At 52.4% G+C, this 19,298-nt stretch overlaps 1 protein-coding gene and 1 long non-coding RNA gene across 2 annotated transcripts; one reads left to right on the plus strand and one right to left on the minus strand.

The window, feature by feature from the left end:
- Positions 1-6,647: 6,647 nt before the first annotated feature.
- FAM43B (family with sequence similarity 43 member B) lies at positions 6,648-9,272 on the plus strand. Its single transcript, XM_086715871.1, has one exon. It carries the CDS (start codon positions 7,209-7,211, stop codon positions 8,184-8,186), a length of 978 nt encoding a protein of 325 aa, XP_086571997.1. The 5' UTR covers positions 6,648-7,208; the 3' UTR covers positions 8,187-9,272.
- Positions 9,273-14,425: 5,153 nt separating this feature from the next.
- Positions 14,426-18,957, minus strand: LOC147577825 (uncharacterized). The gene is made up of 3 exons (XR_015254520.1): positions 18,802-18,957; positions 15,124-15,216; positions 14,426-14,728 (listed from the first exon to the last, which is right to left on the minus strand). It is a non-coding gene; the product is annotated as an uncharacterized LOC147577825 (long non-coding RNA).
- Positions 18,958-19,298: the final 341 nt, after the last annotated feature.

Below are 19,298 nucleotides of genomic sequence, written 5' to 3' on the forward strand. Positions count from 1 at the left end.
TCTCAAGGGATCCTGATTAACCACAACCATCTTGAAAAGGAAGAACAAAGTTGGAGGTCTTATAGTTTCTGATTTCAAAACTTATTGCAAAACTATAGTAATCAAAAGAGTGCAATACTGGCAGAAAGAGTGATATATAAATCCATGCTAAAGAATGGAAAACCCAGAAATAAATGTTTGAATACATGGTCAAATGATTTTTGACAAGAGGGCCAAGACCACACTCACTGAGGAAAGGACAGTCTTTTTAACAAATGGTATTGGAAAAATTGGATATCCAGGTGCAAAAAAATGATGTTGGACCCTTACCTTAGACCATATGCCAAAACTAAATCAAAATGGATCAAAGACCTAAAACTAAGACCAAAAACTACAAAACTCTTAGAAGAAAACACCAGGGGAAAGCTTCATGACATTGAATTTGGCAGTGAGTTCTTGGATAGAACACAACATTATAGGCAACAAGAGTAAAAATAGATAAAATGAACTACAGCGAAATTGAAAACTTCTGTGAATTAAAGGACACAATTAACAGAATAAAAAGGCAACCTAAGGAACAGGAAAAAAAATATTTTTGCAAGTCAAATATCTGATTTGACTCCTACAATTAAACAATTTTAAAATGGGCTAAGGACTTGAACAGACATTTCTCCAAAGAAGATACACACATGGCCAACAGGCATATGAAAAAAATGACAATGTGATACCATCTCACACCCATCAAGATGGCTACTATATATTTTTTAAATAATAATAATGACAGAAAATAACAAGTGGTGTTATTACAGTTCTTAATTATAAGATGGAGAAACTGAAACCCATCTCTGGTATAAAATGGTACAGCAGCTATGGAAGCCAGTATGGTAGTTCTTCAAAATATTAAAAAATAGAATTGCCATATGCTCTAGCAATCCCACCTCCGTTCATAGATCCAAAAGAGTTGAAAGCAGGGCCTCGAAGAGATATTTGTACACCCCTGTTCACAGCAGTAATTATTCACAGTAGCCAAAAGGTGGAAGGAACCCAAAGGTCCATCAACGACTGAGTGGAAAAACAGAATGTGGTATATCCATACAACGGAATATTATTCAGCCTGTAAAAGGAGGGAAATTCTGACACCCAGTACGACACAGATGAACGTTGAGGACCTTATCCAAAGTAAAATAGCCAGTCACAAAAAGACAAATACTGTACAATTCCACTTATATGAGGCTAGCCAAATTCACAGAGACAGAAGTAAAATAGAGGTTGCCAGGGGCTGGGACAGGGAGAAATGGGGAGTTGCTTCATGGACACAGTGTTTCTGTTTTACAAGATGAAAAATTAGTGGAGGTTGGTTGCACAACAATGTGAATATATTGCAACAACAATGCTGGACTGGACACTGAAGAATGGTTAAGATGTTATGTTATCTGTATTTTACCACAATTAAAAAAATGTTTAAAGCAACTATAATTAACATTATTTGAGACAAGAACAAGAAGGAGATGCTATAAAAAGGAACAAAACCTTGCTCTTTTAGAAGTGAAAAGTTATGAGAAGAGATATATTAAAAAATCGAATGGAAAGGTTGGAAGATAAATTTGAGGTAATGTCCCAGAACATAGAACAAACATTTTTAAATTTTTTTTTTCAACGTTTTTTATTTTTATTTTTGGGACAGAGAGAGACAGAGCATGAACGGGGGAGGGGCAGAGAGAGAGGGAGACACAGAATCGAAAACAGGCTCCAGGCTCTGAGCCACCAGCCCAGAGCCTGACGCGGGGCTCGAACTCACGGACCGCAAGATCGTGACCTGGCTGAAGTCGGACGCTTAACCGACTGCGCCACCCAGGTGCCCCAGAACAAACATTTTTAAAAATGGAAAATTGGAAAGAACATTTTGAAAAATTAGAAGACCAGCCCAAGAGGTCCAACATCTGACTAAAATAGGTCTAGAAAGACAAAATGAAAACAGAAAACACAATGGAGGGTATTAGCACAAAGAAGTGTCCCTCGAATTGATTCCCAGAGTAAAACAGATTGATTTCCAGATTAAAAGATTCACCAAGTGACCAGAGTAAATGCACATCATTATGAAACTTCAGGCCTCTGGAAGATCCTCAAAGCTCCCGAGAGAGAAATCAGGTCACACGAACAGGATCAGGTATCAGAATGTCATTTCACATTTCAACAGCAATGTGGATCGTGTCTTCAAAATTTGGAGGGAGATTTATTTCCAGCCTAGAATTCTACACCCAGCCAACCTATCACTCAAAGCCACCGGAAAAGAGCTATGCCAAAACAAGGAAATAAACCAATATGGGGGGCGGGGGGGGGGGGATGGAAAGCCAAGGGATCCAGAAAACAGGATCCAACACGGCAAAGAGGCAAAGGAAACTCCCCAGGATGGTAGTAGAGAAAAGTCCCAAGACAAGAACTCTGCAGGTCCAAAGAGTCACCAGAACAGACTGGAGCCTGGGGAGGATGCTTCCAGGAGGGATGTCTCTAAGAAACACCTAGAACTGAAAGACCACCTGGTGTGTTCAACCAGGCTGGACCACTGGGAGATGAATTATAAGGAAGTTGTTTTTTTTTTTTTTTTTAATAAGGCACTTACATATTTCTGGAAAAGCCAAACAGTTGTCCAACAAGGTAAATGGAATCCTAACACACTTCAAGGCTCAGCTTTGAATATTTGCAAGATCATAATAATTAAATACTGAATGCTGATGGTACAATATGACAACAAAATGTTCTGGCTTAACAGAAGGAAGGGGGGAAGAGAAATGTGTGTGATGGGTTGCATCGAAGGGCATGAAATCATCTTCCACAGCAGATAGGCAACAAAGTTTTAAAAACTAGAAAATCTGAAGTAGCTGTGTTATTTAAAAACAGAGGTAGGGGCGCCTGGGTGGTGCAGTCGGTTAAGCGTCCGACTTCAGCCAGGTCACGATCTCGCGGTCCGTGAGTTCGAGCCCCGCGTCGGGCTCTGGGCTGATGGCTCAGAGCCTGGAGCCTGTTTCCGATTCTGTGTCTCCCTCTCTCTCTGCCCCTCCCCCATTCATGCTCTGTCTCTCTCTGTCCCCAAAAAAATAAATAAAAGTTGAAAAAAAAAATTAAAAAAAAAAAAAAAAAACAGAGGTAGGGGCGCTTGGGTGGCTCAGTCAGTTGAGCATCTGACTCTTGATTTCGGCTCAGGTCATGTTCCCAGGATCACAGCATCGAGCCCTGCATGGAGCTCCAAGCTGAGCATGGAGCCTGCTTAAGATTCTCTTTCTCCCTCTGGCCTTCCTTGCCTCGCACGCGCACTCTCATCCTCTCAAAAAACAATAAACAAACAAACAAACAAATAAATACAGGGAAGCATATGACAGAAATGCCGGCCGGGCGTCCCACTTCAGCTCAGGTCATGATCTCACAACTCTGTGAGTTCGAGCCCCGCGTCAGGCTCTGCGCTGACAGCTCGGAGCCTGGAGCCTGCTTCGGATTCTGTGTCTCCCTCTCTCTCTGCCCCTCCCCCACTCACGCTCTGCCTTTCTCTCTCTCTATATCAAAAATAAATAAACATTAAAAAAAATTTTAATAAATTAAAAAATAATAATAATAATAAAATGTGCAAAAGAGGGTCGCCTGAGTGGCTCAATGGGTTGAGCTCTGACTTGGGCTCAGGTCATGATCTCCCAGTTCCTGGGTTCCAGCCCCACATCAGGCCCTGGACTGAGCCTGCTTCGAATTCTGTCTCCCTCTCTCTCTGCCCCCCCCCCAATAAATAAACATTAAAAATAAAAACAAATGTGTAAGAGTGGTTGTCTTTAGAAGTAAGAATTGAGACTGGGGAAGGGTGGGGCAGGAGATTGATTATCTCTTTCTTTATAAACCTACTATAAGGCAGCTCCTGGACTTTCCAAAATAATACAAGTATCACTATGGTAGAAATAAAAATGATTGAAAAAAGAAAAACAAAATCCAACTGCACACCAGTGCCTAAAGCAGTGATGGCTGATGCAAAGTTGGGAGCTCTTTTTATCTTTTTTTAATTTTTATTTATTTATTTTGGGGAAGGGCAGAGAGAGAGAGAGGGAGACAGAGAATCCCTAGCAGGCTCCAACCATCAGAGCAGAGCCCGATGTGGGGCTCGAACTCACAAACCTCAATATCCTGACCTGAGCTGAAACCAAGAGTGGGACGCTTAACCCACTGAGCCACCCAGGCACCCGGAAGCTCTGGGGAGGGAGGGGAATCTGAATAGACAGGACAGTGGAGCTCTGAGTGCAGCTGACCCCTCTTAAGGAACAAACTTGGAAGAAGCACAGAAGGTCTGAGACCAAGCCTGGGGAGGGGGGGGGTTGGGGGGGTGCGTAAGGAGGAGTCCTTGAAGTGAGGAGTGGTCTCTGGGGTGGGGAGGTGCCAATGAGGCTAAACGACTTGTGAACAAGGTAACAAAAGGGCTCACAGTATCAAATGCTGCTCTGAGGTCCAGGGGTCTTAACGTAAAAACCAACTATGGCACACTGGGATATCACACAGCCCCGAGGGATCCTCCAGAGAGGATTTCCCAAAGGCGGTGCCACCAGGACCAGGTGAGCAAGCCTAGGGAGGCAGTGGAGGCTCTCTGCCTGTAGCTCCTTGACCTCTTGTTCTCTGGGAGGCAGGAGGTTCAGTGAGCAGATCAAAGGCTTGCAATCCTGGGGACATACTCATACTAAAATATGACTGTTTATCTGAAATTCAAGTTTAACTCTGTGACTCTTACATCTGTATGTGTGAACTCCCAGCAACCTCAAGAGGCTTGGAGGTATCTGTTTTGCACACTGATACCTTGCCACTGGCCACCTCCACCAGCACCCTCCCGACCCCACGTGGACACAGGCCATCCTCTCGCAAGGTGGCGCGGTCCAGAGCGGGGGGTACCCAGGAGACCCAAGGCAGGAGACAGCAGGATTTTTCTATGAGCTACCCTTCAAGTCAAAACCACCCAAAGCCCTTTCTAAACAGGGAGTTGGTTGAGTTAATGTCTCTGTTGGCCCAAGAGACAAATCTAGCACCATGAAAAGCACTCACATGAAGCTCTCATTGTGATCCAGAGTCTGTTGTCTTGTGGGGAAATGAGGCCGCCTCTACAGGGTGGGAACAGCGGGAGGCTTCTGTGTCCTTCTTGTGCGATTGTTTACCACAAGCACGTATTACTTTTATAATCTGCAAAAAGCGGTAAAGACATTTCCATATGGAAAATAAAATGAGGCCGTAGTAAACCAGATCATCTGTGAGGCCCCCTCCAAAGCTAAGATTCTGTAATTCTAAGTAATTTCCTGTTCTTTATTTGCATGTCATTTAGGAACATTCAGTGATGCAGTTTAGTTGTGGTGGGGTTTTTTTTAGGGGAGGAGGTCTTGGGGGGATTTTTTTTTTTTTTAGCTTTCAATCGCCCCTCCTCCCCGCACAAAGGACTCTGAATCCAGCCACTCACTATTGGTGCCTGCCAGCCCTGAATGCTGCTGGGCTGTGGGACATACAATCTTCCCACTGCCCCCACTCTCCGAGGTCACCTGGTTTGGCCTGGCAGGGCCCACAAGCCTCTGGGCTCAATCCTGACCTGCGAGACTCCCCAGATGACCTATTCTGAGCCAAGGAAAGAGCCCGGCTGTTGGCTGTGTGACAGCCCAAGGCCATGAGTCTCCTGGGCCCCCATCAGAGCAGACCAGGGATTCTACAGAACTTGTGGCTTAACAATAATCCTGACAGGGGGAGATGTGTCCCCATACCCGAGGACAACTGTCTCTTTCCTAGTACACTAGAACCCCTGCCTAATAAAAGCCCCCACTGATGGGTCCCGGGGAGGGTGGAAATGTCCCATCTACATGCAGCATATGTGGACTCATAGAAGGGTGAGGACTTGCTTATGGATCACCCAAACCTGTCATGGAGCCCTAGTCCCACCCCTTACCAGTCCTGTGACCTTGGGCAAGTCATATAACTGAGCCTGGGTTATTCCAAGGATTAAATGAGATAATGAATGCAAAACCCCAGGGCTTTGGGGAACCTGATTGGAGTTCACAAACCGGAGTTTTATCTATTTAATCCTCAGAGGGCCCAGAGGCAGCCCTTTGGCCAGAATGAGCTTTTCATCTGCAATTCCCACAGACCCAGAACTTCTCTGGAACGTTCCCCCACCCTCAAAAAGTACCCTCCCTGCTTCAGGCCAGGCGAGGGGCTCAGTGACTGCTCTCCCAGCTCAGGCGCAGCGGCCTGGCCCACGACCTTGGAAGAACCTAGGAGAAAGCTTCACCAAGCGACAGTACTTTTCCACTGCACTGCTCGGCCACCTCAGCAGGCTTTCTGCTGTGCAGACAGGAGGCAAAGTGCGCCAGGCCAGCCCCATCAGGAACCCACCCAAAATCACTCTCCGAGATGGGGGTAGGGACAAGCAGTGGCTGAGAAGCAGCTGGAATCCTGGAGAGAGGAGGGGGGTCCCGAAAGTGCCAAGGGGAGCGTGGAGACCACGGGTGAGGTCAGAGAAATTTGCATTCGCAAAGCCCTCCGGTACATTTCAAAAGATCCCTACTTCTTAACCGCCCCTCCACCGTCACCCCTCCAATAATAATGATTAAACCCGTTCCACCGCGCCTGTGCCGGGTCCCGGGCGAAGAGCAGCGCTAGCCGGCGCGGGGGAGGAGAGAGAGGAGGGCGAGGGGAGGGGACAAGAGATCTAGCGGTCCCGCCCGGTGATGTAGACAGCCCGGGGAGGTGGAGCCGCGACGCCTGAAGGAGTCCCCACCGCAATCGCGCTTTCGGTCTACCCCTCCGAGCGTCCAGCCGCCAGCCCCAGCTCCGGCGACCTCCCTGCCGCCGCAGTTTGGGCGGCGGGGACTGCGGGATCCTCCCTGCTCGGGCCTGGGTGGGGGGGGGGGCGCCTCCACCACGCCCAGCCCCCTCCCCTCCTGGCTTCCCGGACGGCTGGAGCTACTCCCGGGGGAAGCTGTTCCCGGACGCTCGGCCGCCGCCCGGGCATCTCGGCTGCCAGCCCGGCTGGGCACCGGGCATCTGCGAAGCCAGCCCTGCCTGGCACTTGGCATCTCCGGGCACCGACTGGCTCCGGCGCCGCCCAGCTGCTCGCGACCCCCGGGGCCGCGGGCTTCTCCGCGCTCCCTCCCCTCCCCCCGGCCGCCGGGCAGGACGCCCGTGAGCTCCCGGTGCCCCCAGCCCCTTTGGCCGCCGCCGCCGCCGCGATGCTGCCCTGGAGACGCAACAAATTCGTGCTAGTGGAGGACGAGGCCAAGTGCAAGGCGAAGAGCCTGAGTCCGGGACTCGCCTACACGTCGCTGCTCTCCAGCTTCCTGCGCTCCTGCCCGGACCTGCTACCCGACTGGCCGCTGGAGCGCCTGGGCCGCGTGTTCCGCAGCCGGCGCCAGAAAGTGGAGCTCAACAAGGAGGACCCGACCTACACCGTGTGGTACCTGGGCAACGCCGTCACCCTGCACGCCAAGGGCGACGGCTGCACCGACGACGCCGTGGGCAAAATCTGGGCGCGCTGCGGGCCGGGCGGGGGCACCAAGATGAAGCTGACGCTGGGGCCGCACGGCATCCGCATGCAGCCGTGCGAGCGCAGCGCCGCGGGGGGCTCGGGGGGCTCCGGGGGCCGCCGGCCGGCGCACGCCTACCTGCTGCCGCGCATCACCTACTGCACCGCGGACGGGCGCCACCCGCGCGTCTTCGCCTGGGTCTACCGCCACCAGGCGCGCCACAAGGCCGTGGTGCTGCGCTGCCACGCCGTGCTGCTGGCGCGGGCGCACAAGGCGCGCGCCCTGGCCCGCCTGCTCCGCCAGACCGCGCTGGCGGCCTTCAGCGACTTCAAGCGGCTGCAGCGCCAGAGCGACGCGCGCCACGTGCGCCAGCAGCACCTCCGTGCAGGGGGCGCCGCCGCCTCGGTGCCCCGCGCCCCGCTGCGCCGGCTGCTCAACGCCAAGTGCGCCTACCGGCCGCCGCCCGGCGAGCGCGGCCGTGGGGCCCCGCGCCTCAGCAGCATCCAGGAAGAGGACGAGGAGGAGGAGGACGGGGACGCGGAGGAGCGCGAGCGGCCCGAGGTGCTCAGCCTGGCCCGGGAGCTGAGGACGTGCAGCCTGCGGGGCGCCCCGGCGCCGCCGCCGCCGGCGCAGCCCCGCCGCTGGAAGGCGGGCCCCAGGGAGCGGGCGGGCCAGGCGCGCTGAGAGCGCGGGGGGCAGGACTTGCGGCCCCAGCCCCCGCCGGCCTGACTTCCAGCCTCCAACCCCGGCCCTGCCCGCTTCGGCTCCCCTCCGGTCCCCCGGCCCTTGCCTCCCTCGTGGTCTCTGTTGTCTGCCCCGCGCCTCATCCTGGCTCAGGGTGACGCCTGATACGCCCTTGATTACTGGGGGACTAAAGGGACAGGGAGAGCAGCGGTAATCGATTGTCCACCTCTCCCCACGTCCGGAGTTTCCGAGAGCGCCCTCCATCGTGGAATTGCCCATAAGCTTTACAACAGGTCTTTGCCCATAGACCACCCCCTCCCTCCCAAAACAACCTCTCAAAAGAAGAGGGAAGAAGTTTCCAGAAATCCAGGAGGGTGGCCTTGGATCTTGGCCGGGTGGAAGCCGTGGTCCTGCCCTTGGTCAGTCAAGCCTTCCTCCCTGGGATGGGACCAACTCTGGGGAGGCATTCTTGCAGGGGAAGAATAGTGGCCCCGGAGAACTGAGGCCGGGCCCAAGGCGGGAACTGGGTCAGCGGCTTTCATATACACAAGGTTTCTCAGGCCCTATGCCTGGCCTCTCTACCCCTTGGAGGATTTCTGGACTTCACTGCTCTGCGTCCGGAGAAGACTGGGCTGGTCCTACCAACGCAAACAACAGGCTAGACCAGGTAACGGCCCCCTGCACCAGGCAGCTGCCCAAGACTGTGCCCGGGCACCTGGCACCCCCACAAGACTCCTCACCCACCCCATCTCTCTGCAGACAGATGTGTGTGGTTCCCCACTAGGTTCCCCCAACCGGGACCAAGATGGGGCCTCCAAAGGAGGTAAGGAGAACCTTTGGCAGGTGCTTGAGGACACTGACTACCCAGGAAGTGGACACAGGAGGGATGCCCCCCCAATTTGGGGCTCGTCACAGGGGAAGGGTCCTGACAGCCTTGTGTTCTCATAGCAAGCTGAGGAAGGAGAGTGTGTTAACCCCACAGTGGGAGTGCGCCCCGCCCAGGTGTCCCACAACAAGGCCACAAAAAGCCCAAAGATCTATGTGTCACCAACTGATCATTATAAATAAAGTGGACCTGCTTTTTCATCCTTGTCACCACTCCTGTGTTGTGTTTGATGCCAGGCCCGCTGGGGACAAAAAGACTATCATCAGTACCCCAAGGGACAGGAGAAGTGGCCCTCTTAAGCAGCCAGAGCCAACCCTGCAGGATTGGGGAGGAGGGGCTGCTTCCAGGAAGCTGTTCCCTTAATGTCAGGGAAGGAGACACTAGCAGGTGTGAGGTCGTACCTGCCAAGGCTTGGAGGAGCGTCAGCTGTCTGTCTGGGCCGCCCAGGACGTGTCTGCCTGGGCACTCACATGCGAGTGTCCCTGAGACATTTGGCAGGGAGGGGGCACTGGGCTGGGGACTTGCCATCGGCCACACGTCTCTGAGAAGATTCCTATGTATGTCAAAGCATGTGATATATATATACTGCATCTCCCCGGGGACGAAAGTGGGGCTAGGTCGTAAAGGAGAGGGGCGGGGAGCCCATTTTTCCTTCAGGGGAGCTCGAGACGTCTGTCCAGACGTCTATGACAGTGCGAGTCTTGAGCTTGGATATCTTCTTTATTCCTGTGCTGAGCCGGGCACTGATCCCAGACTTCTCCAGAGCCCAGACAAGTGGCCTCTGCAGCGGCCAGCGGTCAGGACGGTCCTGTTTCCTGGAGCTACTGGAACAGAGGGTCCCACAGCCACTTCACCCGGCAGAACCCAGGCCGGGTCGGGGGACTTTGAAGGGGAAGCTGGGGTTGACGCCACATGTTGGGGAAGAGGGTACCCTGCACGTTCATTGCCTCCCTCTCACGCACGGGCAGGGGTTTTGTTGGTGTTTCTCCCCATTTGCAGGAAGAGCAGAGGAAGCGGGAAGAATGTCAGACCTGGGAGACCAGGATGGGCTGCGGGTGAGGCAGCCGCTGGTGTTTGAGGCAACCTCACCCAGAAACAAGGTCACATGCGTGCCCTGTTTAGTCAGACTCAAGCAGCAGATGCTTACTCGGCACTTGTGTTGGGACAGGCACTGAGCTGGGCACTGGGGGTCCAGGAGTCCCTCCCCTGTGGCCCTTTACGGTCTCAGGTGAGATGCACGTGATTAAAGGAACCATTGCTGTATAATAATTCTCGGGTATGTTCTCAGCCTGAGCTCCTACTCCACTTTTCTCTGGCGGCCTCCCCAAACACACACCCACACACCCTTCCTTCCCTCCTCCACAATATACCTGGGTTGAGGAGACCAGGGTGAGGGGACTCTGCCTCCTTACCAGCTGTGTGGCGTTGGGCGACTCACTCAGCCTCTCTGAGCCTCACCTTTATCAACAGTAAAATAGGGACACTATCCACCTCCCAGGCTAATTGTAAGAAGGAAATAGGATCCCATCTGAAAACGCATTGGTAAACAATAAGACACATGTGGAGAACAACCATTCTACCCGGAGGGCCCTTCTCTTCAGATTAAGACTTCAGTGTGTTTCCCCACAGCCCCACGCCACCCCTGGAAGCAGGGATCATAAGCCGTCTTCCCGGCCTCGTCTCCGCTTTCGATGCGTGTGGTGGAGGAAGGACCCAGGGCAACTTCTGTCCATCATCGGATTGTGTCTGAGCCACAGCACAGCACCGGCTGCCCCCAGGCCACAGAGAGGGATCTCTCTGGGGCTGCTCCAGCCACCAGACCCCAGGCAGCCTCACCACCAAGAGAGGGAGACCACTCCCACCTCCATCCCCGCACTGACCTTGGCTTTCTCCCTGGTCTCAGGCACAAGATGGAGAAGAACCTTGAACCACTAGTCAAGCTGTCTGGTGCCCCTACATTACCTCTCCTGCTGGTTTCAGATCCCCCACCCGTGAAATGCAAATTGAGCGGGTTGGGCCAGTGGTGTTCAAACCGTGTTCCCCTGATTCCCCGGGGGTGCCCAGGGAGCTGCTGTGGGGAGTGATGGGGAGACAGAATGGGGAGCCCCCCCCCACAACCTACTTTAACTGAAGCAGCTTATCTGTTTTCTCTTTGGGGGTTTCTGGGATCCCATTTGAATAAGGGCGTCCTCCCAATTTGTCTTGCTTAAGTTTAAATCGCTGGGTGACACGCTCCATAACCTCCCCTTCCAGGCCTGACGCTGCAAGTGTCTAAGGCCCCTGGGGCTGGTGAGGCCTGAGGAGTAATTTTGGCGCGTGTCAGTGCGACAGTGGGGAGGCTTTCCAAGAACACACAGCCGAGGGCTGTGTGGGAAGTGTATCTCAGCTAGACCCCTCTTCACTTCCCCGCCCCCTTCAGTACCTGGACCGTGGTGGGGCAGAGAGTGGTGCTCAATACTAATTTGTTGAATGAGTGCATGAATGAGTGAGCCAGATGGAAGGCCCATCACGGGATAGGGAACCAAGTGGGTGGAGAAGCATTCCTTCTGCCAAGCTTCTGCCTGGAGATGCTGAAGGAGAACTATATCCTCAGATGCCCTGTTCAGATGGATGGCTATTCTTGGGGGGGAAATCAGCAGTCTGAGATGGGACCAGTGGAGGAAACTGAAGCCTCCGTCCATGGAGTGTGCTCCAAGCTCCAAAGCCTCAGGACTAGATCTGCTCTGTGGACTAGACCAGCACCCAGCACAGGACTGGCACTCACCATACCAGCTCCTGGTGGTGACCAGCCACCCTCCAGGCATGCTGGCTGGGCAGCAGGAAGACCATCCCGATAGCTGCAGACTCTGATTTAACACACAGGCAGTTAGGGGCGCCTGGGTGGCTCAGTCGGCTAAGCGTCCGACTTCAGCTCAGGTCACGATCTCACGGTCCGTGAGTTCGAGCCCCGCGTGAGGCTCTGGGCTGATGGCTCAGAGCCTGGAGCCTCCTTCCGATTCTGTGTCTCCCTCTCTCTCTGCCCCTCCCCTGTTCATGCTCTGTCTCTCTCTGTCTCAAAAATAAATAAACGTTAACACACAGGCAGTTAAACCTGGCCTTGGGCGTCAGACACACCCGAATACCAGTCCCAGGGCTGCCTTTTGATGTCCGTAAAACTTTGGGCAGGTTTCTGAAAGCTTCTGGAGCCTTGGTTTCCCATCTGTAAAAACAGGGATAGATGAGTCTGGGTCTTCTATGGTTGTTAGAATGATGTAAGGCACTGCGTTGGGGTAATTTACTTAGCACAGGGTGCCTGATGTACCCAGGAAGTGGTAGCTGATGCTATTCCGGTTATTATTAGCATTTTAGCTGACACTGCTAACCGACAGCGTTGGGCTGAGAGCAGGTGCCTGGTCTCTGAGACACTAAACATGTTGCTTATTCACACCCCAGGTTGGCTCTCCACCTAAAGTCCTGTCATTCAACTACAGCTTGTCTCATTTTTATCTCCAGTTATTCAACTAACATAAGCCTGATCACCTTCACACTACATTAATATCTTATGCTTTTTGTATACCCTTTCTTTTTGCCTTAGCTCCCAGCACAATGCCAGGCACACAGCAAAGCACTATGAGGTGAGAGAGAGAGAGAGAGAGAGAGAAAGAAAGAAAGAAAGAGAAAAGAGAGAGAGAAAAAAAGAGAAAGAAAAAAGAGAGAAAGGAAGGAAGAGAAAGGAATAAAGGAAGGAAGGAAGAAAAGAGAGAAAAGAGAGAGAAAAAAAGAGAGGAAGGAAGGAAGGAAGGGAGGAAGAAAAGAGAAAGAAAAGAGAGGAGGGGAGGGGAGGAAAAAAGAAAGAAAGAGAAAGAAAGGAGAGAGAAAGAAAGAAAAGAGAGAGGAAGGGAGGAAAAAAGAAAGAAGGAAAGAGAAAGAAAGAAAGAAAGAGGAGAGAGAAAGAAAAGAGAGAAAGAAAAGAGAGAGGAAGGGAGGAAAAAAGAAAGAAGGAAAGAGAAAGAAAGAAAGAAAGAAAGAAAGAAAGAGAAAGAAGAAAGAAAAGAGAGAGAAAGAAAAAGAGAGAGGAAGGGAGGAAGAAAGAAAGGGAGAGGAAGAAAGAAAGGAAGAAAGAAAGAAAGAAAGAAAGAAAGAAAGAAAGAAAGAAAGAAAGAAAGAAAGGAAGGAGGGGAAAGGAAGAAAGGAAGGAAGGGAGGAAGGAAGAAAGAAAAAGTGAATGGTTGTTGCGGACAGGGACGTTGACACATAGCCTTCCCAGCCAGTTGGGCAGGCAAGAGATTGAAGGGGAAGCTGGAAGTCAAGCCATCATGAGGGAGCCCTCGGCCGGAAAGAGTGGACCAGTACTGCTGTGTGCTGGAACACCCTGGCAAAGAGGCTAAAGGATTGTCCTGGAAAACTCGGGCAGATCTTGGTTTTGCCTGCCCAGCATCCCGCCATTGCCCCGTTTTGGTGGAGTCGCCTTCCTCTTCCTCCTGGGCACACAACTAAACTCTCCCATTCTATCCCCGCCCCCACCCACCCTCTACGACCTACCCCTCTCCCCCTCCACCTCCCCATCCCACCCCACCCCCAACTCAGAGGTGTGGCCACGTGACTGGGTTCTAGCCAGTATACAGTTGATGAATGTCACCTTGGGGCCTGGACCGCAAAACATCACCTTTGCCTTATTTTCCTGCCTTCTGGCTGGATGCCATCACCCAGGGTGTCCTTGGAAGCTGTGGATCCAAGAGGACAGAGCCTCCACCAGCCTGGGTCCCTGAACGACCACATGAAGTGGAGCCCCGCCTCTGCCACCAACGGGAGCAAGAAATACAATTTTCTTGTTAGCCACAAACACATCAGGGTTGTTTCGGGCAGCACATAGTTTACGCTATTCTTGTGGCCCACTGCCCCGACGCTCCCGCTGAAACCACGATCCACTGCTCTCAGAGCCTGGATACTAATGGAGCTGACTTCACACACATGGGTTCCAAGGAAGGACATGTGATCCAGGCCTGACCAATCCGGATATCCCGTCTCCTCAGCTCCAGAGATTGGTTCTGGGATGGGCATTGGCTCGATCAGAGCCAGTGAAACTTAGTTCTGGAGCTACAGTTGAAACTTGACAAAAAAAGACACTCACTTTCTGCCAGAGTTGCTGAGAGGTGGGGAATATATCTGGTGTTGCTGGCAGCCATCTTGTCACCATGAGGAAAGAGGGCCTGAGAGCCCAGCAAGGTGAAAAGCAGAGCAGGACACAAAGAGAGCAAGACCAAGTCCCATGACATTGCTCGAGCCCCTGGATCCCACCGGACATGCCCAGCTCTGCTCTTGGTGTTTTCGGTTCCTTGAACCAATAAGTTGTACTTAAAAAAATTTTTTTTAATGTTTATTTATTTTTGAGAGAGAGAGTCAGAGTGTGAGTGTGGGAGGGGCAGAGAGAGAGGGAGGCACAGAATCTGAAGCAGGCTCCAGGCTCTGAGCTGTCGGCACAGAGCCCAACGCAAGGCTCAAAATCATGAAACAAGAGATCATGACCTGAGCCGAAGTCGGATGCTCAACCGACTGAGCCACCCAGGTGCCCCATAAGTTGTACTTTTTGCTTAGGCCAGTGTGAGTTGGGCTTCCTGTCCCTCGAGTCAAAGAGAAACCTGGTCCCGCCATCACTGTTTTCATCGGGTCCCCCGCTCTGGAAAAGGGGGATCATCGAAAGGCTTCAGGGTCTGTCACGGGTCAGGTGTGGTTACGGGACAGCAGGACAGCTCACAGGATCCAAAAGCTCCCAGGCCCTTCCCCTCTGTGAGGCCACCCGGTCTTCTGTCCTGGCTGCCCCTCACACACCTTCCCAGTCTCCACTCTGTGGAGTGACTTCCTTCTCTGTTCACAGCACCCGTCCCTCCATGCCTTTGGCCGGCATGTGGCTCTGACCCCAACTCCACATGCCTCTTCAGTATCACCAAAGCCTCTGGCCTCGGTTCCAGTGCTAGAGAATGAAGCGGATCCGCAAGACCTCATCCCCCGGTGGTCACCCCCGATCACGAATCCACTCTGGTCCGCTCAGCTGCAATGGAGGAGTAGGCTTACCGGATGTAAATTTGCCCAAGAAGCCAGTCTCTTGGGGGACCTTCAACGGGAAGGGTCCCTTCTGACAATGGAGCCCAGGCTGAGCAGGCTGATCTGGAAGGCAAAGGCCTGAAACCGCCTTTTATTCAACCCTGGATGCGGGCAAGTCACTTAACCGCTCCAAATCTCCCATTTCCTCTGTAATATGGAGGGTAACACTCCCAGCCACTCCTGCCTCCCAGGGGTGTCCTCAGGGGCCATTCAAGTGGGACAGAATGCCAGAGGGCTCTGAAAAGCAGCAGGTACCACACACACACACAAGAGCCTGGGGCAGGGAGTTTCCTCATTGGCTCCAGGACAAGAGAGCTGGAGTGAGGCAGCTCCACAACATCCAGGCCGAAGGATTCCCATTTGGAGGAAGGAGCACGCTGCAAAGGAAATGAGCCCAGAGCACATAGCAAGGGAGGTTTAAAATAGACATCTGCAGGGATTTCCTGAAGGGGAGAGCCACATGGCCAGGAAACAGCTTGGGGAGCTGCGGATAAGCCCACACCTTTGTGCGTGCACACATACCTCCCCCCAGGGTGGACTTGGGGGACGCATCGTGCACCCCTGTCTGCAGTCAGAGGGGCCTCCAAAGGCCCTGGCACCTGGAGCTAGCTCTGAAGCTGGAACAGGGAAGAACTTAATCACACCTGGGATCTCCCACCCACAGGCCCTGGACAGACAGCCCCGGTGCATCGCCAGCTGCCAAAGCCATCTCAGATCTCATCAGTCAGCAGCCTTTGACATCCGGGTGTGGATGCAGGGAGGGGAGAGGGACATTCCAATAAGATCAAAGTGGACACTTCCCACTCACTCGGTCTCCAAAGGACAGGAGACTTACAGCAGGTCAACCCCTCCGCCAAATTCCATTAATGTGCAGGCACAGGTGGCAGGATGGGCCCTGGGAAGTCTCCCGCTATCCTTAGGGGAAGCACACAGGGGGATGACTTCCGAGGGTTAAGCATCGCCCACGGAGCAGTGCACGCGGTCAGTGGCAGGAGATGTCCGCAAGGATGTGTCCCCCAGCGGCCTGACTCCTTAGAGGTGAATTAAATTCTTTGTCTAAGGTTATAAAAGTAACACGTTTTCATTTGCAACTAGTGGAACAGCAAAGATGTAAGAAAAAATTAATACCCTCTCCCAAGCCCTCTCCATTCTCTGATCCCCGGGCCCTCAGCACACACACTGCTAGACAACTTCTGGTACAGCCTGGGGGTTCCTCCCTCCCACCGTTCTCCTTACTTGTGAACACAAATAAACCCACATGCACACATAGAGAGATGTTGCCATTTGCCTTCACGAAAAAATGGAGTCGTTCTCAAACACATTCTGCAACTAGCTTTAGTCTTCTCACTCCCATCAAGCACTTCCCTCCAGTCCCCTAGATTTGATTCTAGATTTTATTTTATTTTATTTTATTTTATTTTATTTTTTGAACACTTATTTATTTTGAGAGAGACAGACAGAGCATGTGAGCAGGGGAGGGACAGAGAGAGAGGAGAGAGAGACAGAGAAAAAAAAATCCTAAATAGGCTCTGCACTGTCAGCACAGAACCTGACTCAGGGCTCGAACTCACAAACTGTGAGGTCATGACCTGAGCTGAAACCAGGAGTCAGTTGCTTAATAGACCGAGTCACCCAGGCGCCCCTTTGTCTGGTGTTTTTAAAAGCACCAAATAAACACCGGCTGTGTGCAGATCTCCAGACCACGCCTCTGGGAACTGGACCACAAGTTCCTATGGGCCCTTCCACCTGAGACACCCCAGCATTATGGAGCTGGAGGGGCCCCTTCCCCGGGGTGAGGTCTAGGAAGAAGGAGGAGAGGTATGCTGAGCATATCCACATGTGGGCTGAAAATAAATAGAATCAAGAAAAGCTGGCAAGAATTCCTGGTGCCAGTAAGCGACCACTTCTGCTCAGGTCATGATCTCGCGGTTCGTGAGTTCGAGCCCTGCGTCCGGCCCTGTGCTGACAGCTCAGAGCCTGGAGCCTGCTTCAGATTCTGTCTCCCTCTCTCTGCCCCTCCCCCACTCACACTCTGTCTCTCTCTCCTTCAAAAATAAATAAACATTAAAAACAATGAAAAAAAAAATTCCTGGTGCCGGGATGCCTCAGCCGGAAGGGCCCCTAAAACTTGTGGTCCAATCCCCTGATTTACAGAGGAGAAGAGGGATTTGTCCAAGGTCACTCCCCCTCCCCTCCCGCCCCCCTCCCCCTGCTCCCCAGTTGGAATCCTGGCCTCCCTGTAGGTTTCCCAGCAGGTAGAGGAGATACTGACCATCTGTCTAGGGCTTACTGTGCTCTAGGGATTGGGGTGCAGACCAGGGATCCATAGCCCGCATCCCTTCAACTTGCTTTTGATAAATGCTGCGTGCCTACTGCATGGTAAGCACTGTCCTAGGTGCTGAGGAGACAGTGGTGAACAAAATACACAAAGATCTTCGTGCCCACATCCTAGTGTGGGAGGGGCCAACAAGAAGCAAGAATCAGTGAATGAATAAATTCTGTTAAAAGGTGACACATATATGGGGGAAAAAAGAAAAAGTAGAGTGGTGTAAGGAAAAGTGGGTACCTCCTCCCTCCCCTGGTGTCTTGAACGGGAAGATTCCAAGGCTATCAAATTTCTGGGCTGGCAATGGCCATGCTGGCAGAAACTTGTTTAGAAAGTCACCCAACCCCTTCCTCCAGGACCGCAGCTGTGCTTGGCCCAGCCTCTAGTGCTGGCGGGTGTGGCCATGTGACCAAGTGTTAGCCAATAGACTGCGAGCTCTTTCAGGCCAGGCCCAGAAAACCTGCCCTGAACACAGTCTTGGTTTGCTCTCCCGCTTTGCTCTCCTGTTTTGCTCGCCACACACCCGCCAGCTGTGTAGAGAGGACACTGAGGAACCAGCAGACAGCAGAGCCACAAGATGGAAGGGGTCTGGCTCCCCGAAAACTGGGGGAAGGGGGAGTCCCTGAAGAGACTCCACCACCAGATTAGACTTTGCATGAGAAATAAGGGGGATCACCACGGGGCTTAAAGACCAGGGAGGTAGTTTGCAAACCATTTCGGGCAGAGAAGAGAAGCCAGGGGCTTTTAGACATTTTTTGAAAGACTTCTCGAAGCCACGCTTCTCTTCTTTTCTCACTGTCTGCAACCTGCCCTACTCCTCAGCCCCCATTCAGCCATCTATGTGCATATTCACTCAATGTTTATGGAGCACCTACTCTATTCCAGGCACCGTTCGAGGCACTGGGGATACAGCAGTGAACAAAGCAGATGAAAATACCAGCCCCCAAGGGGTTTCCATTCTCTCCAGTCTACCAGTCATCAGACAAGAAAAAAAAAAAAACTAAGAAAAGAGAACACTATTACTAGACCCATTTTACAGATGAGCAGCCTGAGGAACAGAGGGTAAGTGACTTAAGTGGATATAAGTGTGGCTGGCTGTAATCAAAGTGAACCTGGGAGCCTGGGAAAGACAAATGACATCTCATCATCTCACGAGGTGGGAACCTAATTGCCTTTACAAGGCAGTGGGGCTCCCGAGGCCAGTGAGCCAAGGACGGAGGTACCACTCTGCCTCTCAGCAGCTGAGACGCCTAGAGCTTGTTTCTTAACCTCTCTGATCCTCAGTTTCCCCACCTGTAAAGCATGGGTAATCACATATCAACCTCCATGGCTGATTGTTCTATAACGGTCTCTAACGAATTCTCTCTCCCTGGACCCTCTCCTTGTGTGGTCCCCTCTCACATGGAGTCGGAGCTCGGCCACGTGACTTCAGCAAACGTGACTCGCGCAAAGGCAGCAAAACCGCACAACGGGGCTTGCTGCCTTGGAACTCTGCCGTCATACGGAAGACGCCCAGGCTGGCCTGCGGGAGACACGTGGCCCAGTCCGCAGTCAGTGCCAACCTCCAGACAGGCGAGTGAGCCCATCTTAGACCATTTAGCCCCAGTTGTACCCCTAGATGATTGCACACGAGGGACCCCAGGCAAGACCATCAGAAGAGCTGACAGCTGAGACCAGTCTACGTTTGCTGGCCTATAGAATTGTGAGCAAATGCCATGGGTATTCTTTTAAACCACTGAGTTTTAAGGTAGAATGTTTTACAGCGGTAGATAGCAGATTCCACATCCTCAAGGCGCGTTTCTGAGGATTCAGTGAGAAA

The sequence above is a fragment of the Puma concolor genome, chromosome C1 (assembly GCF_028749965.1).
Source record: "Puma concolor isolate L17-30 chromosome C1, mPumCon1.1.hap2, whole genome shotgun sequence".
NCBI classification, from domain to species: Eukaryota; Metazoa; Chordata; class Mammalia; order Carnivora; family Felidae; genus Puma; species Puma concolor.

What these genes read in the sequence shown, in the direction of transcription:
- FAM43B (XM_086715871.1), top strand. Translation starts at nt 7,209, where the DNA reads ATGCTGCCCTGGAGACGCAACAAATTCGTGCTAGTGGAGGACGAGGCC.